This window comes from Mercurialis annua, linkage group LG2 (genome assembly GCF_937616625.2).
Source record: "Mercurialis annua linkage group LG2, ddMerAnnu1.2, whole genome shotgun sequence".
Lineage (NCBI taxonomy): Eukaryota > Viridiplantae > Streptophyta > Magnoliopsida > Malpighiales > Euphorbiaceae > Mercurialis > Mercurialis annua.
The window spans coordinates 13,821,185-13,827,374 of record NC_065571.1 but is presented as its reverse complement, the minus strand read 5'-3'; the positions used below and the strand labels follow the sequence as shown (position 1 = coordinate 13,827,374).

Here is a 6,190-nt window from a genome sequence, read left to right as displayed (position 1 = left end):
CATTCTTTTCATTTTGCTAAAAGAGCGAGCAACTGGGTGGCACATTCGTTGGCCAAAAAAACCCTTAGAGATAGAAGTTTTTGTTGTAATAATCTAGCCTAGTTGGTGTGGCTAGACTCGAAACTCTTGTAGTCGGCTTCCATTATTAATGATATTTGATCATTTTGGCAAAAAAAAAAAAACAAACATGTCAAATGAAAAGGTGCAAATCCCAAAAGAAACTAGATCAGTTTCCAAAACAAGCATTCTGTTTTAATATTCATGAAATTTAACTGAGTCAAAATTTGAAACAAAAAGAACCAAATGCATTTAGTACACTCTTGCTAAAACACTTTACAAGTGCTTCAATTATACTACTACCAGCAAGATTATGAGCTTCAGAGTCCATCCGACAACGGGGATGCAACGAACATATATGGTTTTACTTCTGCTACTACAACCTAACAACTTACATGCTCATCAAGCAGAAAATTGCGGCTTTGGGGAAGAATAGTAGTACCCCACTGCCAGAGCGACAAGAAGTAGCAAAACAGCAGCAGCCGCACCAGCCCACATCCAGTAGTTGGATGACTTTTTCTTCCTCAACATGGCCTTTGGAAGTGAATCTGCCCCCCTTCCTCGATTCCGGATCCTAGCTGGATTCTCTTTTCTAACTTTTTCCTTCACCGGAGCAGCAGGCTCGTCCTGAACTTCAAGCTTCTCGGTTTCTACTACCTCTGCGACCTGTTCAGCTGGTTCCAAAGGTTCAGATGCTGGATTTTTCTTCTTCAACCTCTTTTCTTTGTCCTGCAAGTATAAATCAAAAAGAATAGTCAAGTTTCAACTTCAAACAAAACGAAAATGCAGAAAAGGAAAATGACAGCCAAATTTTTTACAAGAATGTCATAAATATAAAGTTCGGGAGTTTCATCAGCATTCCATGCCAAAATATAAAATTCGATAAGTTTATGTACAGCATAGAAAACAAACATTGCATGTCAAGTAACTATGAAGACAGAAGCACGAAAAAAATACCTTAAGCTTTTTCTCTTCTTCCTTCTTAGCTCTTATAGCTGCTTTATTTGCATTCTTCTCAGCCAACTTCTTCTTTCTTTCCATAGCTAGTTTAGATTTTTCTAACTCTTCTGCCCTCTTAAGCTCCTTCAACTTCGCTTCGTCAATTTTCTCAGCAGGAGGAGGATTCTTATGCTGCGTTTCTGACCAAGAAATCTCATCACCTACATCCTCCAAATTGGGCTTTATGTCTTTTTTATTTGATTCTTTCTTGACCATTTGGGCAGGCAGAGATTCTTTTTCTGCAGCTGGTTCCTTTGTTTTTTTAGCATTAGCTTTGGCTACTGGTTCAGGAGCAGAGGGTACCGGTGTCTCCATTGCCACCAATGGCTTCTCATCTGGGTTCCTCATTCGTCCATCTCTACTCAGCTGTCGACCATCAAGTGATGGCAAAATTCTTTTTTCATAATCATCTCTAAATTTTTTGTTACTGTTCCAATGGGACATGAAGTTTTCAACCTAGATGAGATATTTGATCACAGGATTAGAATTAGCAGCCCAAATTAAATATATAAAGTTCCTGATAGTATTTAGTAGAGGTGTGCAAATATTAAACCAAACCAAATAACCAAAACGAAAAAGTTCAATAATGTTTAAAATTTTAAAAAAAAATTGGTTTCAGTTTGTTTCGGTTCAGCTTTGAAAGTAAAAAAAAAAAATTAAGTTAACTTTTGATACAAACCAAACCAATAAACCTAATGAACCAACTAATTCGGTTAGGTTAGGTTTGAAATATTTAAAGTTTTTTTGAAATAAGTTCAGTTCGATTTAAAAAAAGATCAAAACTTCGGTTCAGTTTAGTTTGAACCGACTGCACACCCCTAGTATTTAAAACTGGTCTAGCATACCTCATTGTGGGAAAGCTCCTCGAGAGCTTTTACATTTTTCTGGTCAGCATGCATTTTAGCTTGACTCATAGCATGGCGGCTATTAGTGTAGTCGCTATTCTGATAGAAACAAAACGTAATATTTGTAATATGCAAATCACTCAACGGGCTTAATACAAAGTGCTTAAAACACAATAAAAGTTAAATATGAATTATTTCTTTTCCGCAAAGGTCTAAAACAGTGAACTGAAGGGGAAGACATATAAAGAAAACAACCATGCACTCATTAGTTTCATAGTTAACATCACCACATGTATAGGCTAGTGGTGGGGACTTTAGATTCGATTGGAGCGTCTCAGGCTCAAACCTCCCCTCCCCTTCTACTTTAAAAAAAAAAAAGAGTTTGACAAGTCAACATTATTTTCTAAATTTTAAATAACTTCTAATTATCAAGGAGCGCTCTAAAGCAGGCTGCTCAAAACGTTATGAATCTATACTTGTTTGCCTTTCTATAACTCCCTTCCCCATACAAAGTACATATCAATAAAAGCAACTACTACAAGAGGTGCTTCTCAGTCTAGTCATGCATATATCTACATGGCGGGACAAAGACAAACATACCAGAACAAATAAGTAAGGTTCAAGCGCAAGTTGTTTAATTTTTCTAATTAGCTATTTGTGCCAATAAAGTACTGCTAAAAGTAAAACTAACCTTAAACTTAGAAGCACGCAAACATGTTAAATTATAAAGAGGCGTAAACTTGTGCTCCTAAAATCTTAAGAAAGAAAATAAGCTGAGCCCATTGAATGTTACCGGAAATTAAAAATAATTTAAAATTTCCAGGTCCTAGTAATAAGACTTGCTGATGGTAACAAACTCGTGTTATTTCATCACAAATGCAAGTCCAGAAAATATTATATACCTAACAAGAAATGCATGTTCAGACAATATAACAGGCCTAGAAACTCCATAGAAGCTAATAATTTGTAAATCACAAGCTTAAACAGTTGAACCTATTAGCTCTAATTGTTTCTTAGAAAAGCCTGTTTTACCCAAGCAAATAAAAGTTGATTTCAGGTTCAACCGACGCAAAAACAAGTTATGTCAGTTAAATCATTCATCAAGTATATTACAAATAGAGCAAAAGTTCCTTTCCCTACAGCAGCAGAAACAGAGAGAGAGAGAGAGAGAGAGAGAGCAAGGGAGGAGTGTGAACACAAACACATAAAAAATACGGGAGCAGCTAATCATGAAGACAAACAAACATACCCCATCGTCACGCAGTTTTCTTAAAGATCTAATATTGTCCCATGCTTTGTCTTTTTTATCTATCACAGCTGTAATCTCATCCATTAAAGGAGTGATTTCAGCATCAAGTACTTTCACTTTTTCCCTTAGTTGAGTAATTCTTGCCCACACTGACTGTTGCTCCTTTCTTACTCCGTCCAAATCTGCACCCATAAGCTACCACAACATAAACTAAGTCAGCATACACTTGCCGATGGTAACACACAACCAACAAAAATTAACGAAGTCCGGGAATATATGCAAACATTTTGAGAGTGAGTATCAAAACTTCTAAATTCTTACCTTGACCTGGTCTTGAATAGCTTCCTTCTGCCCTAGAGACTCCTGAATTTTGGCTCTCATTGCAGAATTAATAACAACTTTTTCCCTTGTAGCCTCAAGTTGTTTGATTTCCCTAAGTATTTGCTTCTCCTCTGTCAATGAGATGCTCTCATGTTGTATGTGATATTGCATACCGCGGATCTAAATTCACCAATAAAAGGTACAGAGTTAACTTAAGTAAAGAAATAATACAGCTGCTAATAAAATCATCACGTCTCGATACACAGAAGCTAGCAATTAGAACATACAAGATCATTAAGCTCTTCCTCAGATGAACAAATACCACCACGGGTTGTATTATTTGTCCGCAGCTTGCCCAGTGCCTGCTGAAAAGGCTCCAGTTCCTTCCTCTTCTCATCAAAGATTGTTTTATACTGATCATTCTCACTTCTCAAAGTCCTAATCTGCTCCATTATTTCTTTACGCTCAGACTATGCAAAACAGAAAACATACAATTAGAATCAATTATCATTTACGCTTAGGTATGAAAAAATTGGAAGCACCATTAATCACGATATCATCATGGATCTATAGCAGCATCCTCAATATTACACTATTAGATGAAAACAATCCCAGATTTAATCTGGTTTACCTTTCAGACAGACAACAACGCCGTCATTAAAGTTTGAACCAGGATCCAATAAATTAGTACACATCATTGAGTGGGGGTGTAAATTTCTTACATCCAAAAATGATTCAAACCACAAATGAGAATATGCTTTTGTTTGTACACGTTAAGCATGAACAGGAATTCATTATATTTCTAATCTAAGAGACCAGAAAAACGATCATTATAACATACCCTTTTCGCATTCAATTCCTTACTTATCCGAGTCCGAGCATTATTGCACTTCTCAATCTCCTGATCAAGCTGTTGAAGTTTGGGTTTTAATTTTGGATCCTCAAAAGGTCTCCATCTAACAAAATAAAAGCTATGGATCTGCCTCTGTGCAGGCCACTCATCAACCGCATCCTTCGGGAACTTAGAATCCGCAACATCAGCGGCTTCTCCTTCAACGACGGCATTTCCATTCTCCTTTTCATGCATATCTAGCTCAACAACCTTCTCCACTGGTACTTGAGCCATCTCAGATCCCACAACCTCCACACCCATCCTTCTGAGCAAAGATCAGCCTTATAGATACAAAATAACTTATACCTATAAAACAATTGAACATCAAAACATAATTAAATTACATAATCCAAAACACAAATTCATAACAATAACCATTTTGAATAAATCCATTTGATTTCGTCTAGGTAGCACGGACACCTGTCCCATTTCGGAAACATTTCCAACACTTGACGTTTCGGACATCAAACTCATTTATTACATCGAAAACCTTAAAATAAGACCGTTTCGCGTGTCCGTGCCTGTGTCCAAGTGTCCAATGTCTGTTCTACCTAGAATATGGTTTTACAGATCTTATAAAAATTATAAGATCAAATAGCCGAAAAAGATAATAAATTCAAACAAATAAATGTTAAGATAATTCAATGAATCTATGGCATAACTAAGCAAAATCCAAGCAATTGAAATCTCAAACAAATTGAAATCATGCATAAGATCCACAAATCAAAGAGTACCCAGATAAAGATCAACACAAAGTAAGCAATACCCAGAAAGGGATCAGACATATAAAACAAAAAAGAAGCAAAATTTAATGATGAAGATCAATAAAAAAGAAAAACCAACATAAAAAAATGTAAAAATTACCAGAAACAGAAATAAAAAAACAGAGGAAACCCAGTTGAGAATGGTCTTAAAGTTTCGAAATTTGGCAAAAACCAAATAAAAAAAAGTGGTCAGATCTCAATCTCAATCTGAATTAAGAGGAGCAAAATAAGAGAAGACCCTGTCTCCTTTTGCTTTTGCTTCTATTTAAACACTACTGCTTGTAGGAAAAAGGTAAAGAAAAACTGAAAATTGGAGAAAATAGTGAATTCAGATAAATTTTAAGGATCTTTCTGTTATCTTCTTTTTTTCTACTTAGAGTAAATAAATGTAAATAATTTATTACCTGTTGGTTAGCTTAAGATACTAGGTTGTCCTGATGCTTCTCACATAAAAAAAAAATAGTACTGTTTTTTGTTTTTTTACGTGACTTGATTAATTTTGCAAATGCTGTTATTTTTAAAAATTAAAACCATTTTATGTACCTGTTTATAAATAAATTTATTATTTCATGTCAATATAATGATTCACATTGCAAAATTGTTTGTAATTTTGTAATAAAAAATATATCATTAAATATATAGAAGTTTTAAATAAATAAAATTATGTTATTTACATGATTATGATGTATAGAGTGTACCTAAAAATTTATAGGCTTAATTGCTCCAAAAATCACCAATTTTCGCGTGTTTTTGGTATTTAACACGAACTTTTAATTTTGGCATATAAATACACGAACTATCAATTTTTTGCATATATAACACGGGCAACGTTTTTGACATAAAACGGCACCGTTTTTAACCTAAAACGGCAACGTTTTATACTTAAAACGACACCGTTTTTCACCTAAAATAGAAATTTGGTCATATATGCAAAAAATTTATAGTTCGTGTATTTATATGCCAAAATTAAAAGTTCGTGTCAAATACCAAAAACACGCGAAAGTTTGTGATTTTTTGTGCATTTAAGCCAAATTTATATTGAGGATAAATACTTAGATAGATT

At 34.7% G+C, this 6,190-nt stretch overlaps 1 protein-coding gene across 1 annotated transcript; it reads right to left on the bottom strand.

Moving 5' to 3' along the window:
- Positions 1-230: 230 nt before the first annotated feature.
- LOC126667719 (proton pump-interactor 1) lies at positions 231-5,412 on the bottom strand. Its single transcript, XM_050360772.2, has 8 exons — positions 5,228-5,412; positions 4,313-4,669; positions 3,759-3,941; positions 3,472-3,651; positions 3,151-3,345; positions 1,902-2,000; positions 1,015-1,512; positions 231-786 (listed from the first exon to the last, which is right to left on the bottom strand). The coding sequence occupies exons 2-8, from the start codon at positions 4,622-4,624 to the stop codon at positions 460-462; spliced, it is 1,794 nt and encodes a 597-aa protein (XP_050216729.1). The 5' UTR covers positions 4,625-4,669; positions 5,228-5,412; the 3' UTR covers positions 231-459.
- Between the last annotated feature and the right edge of the window lie 778 nt (positions 5,413-6,190).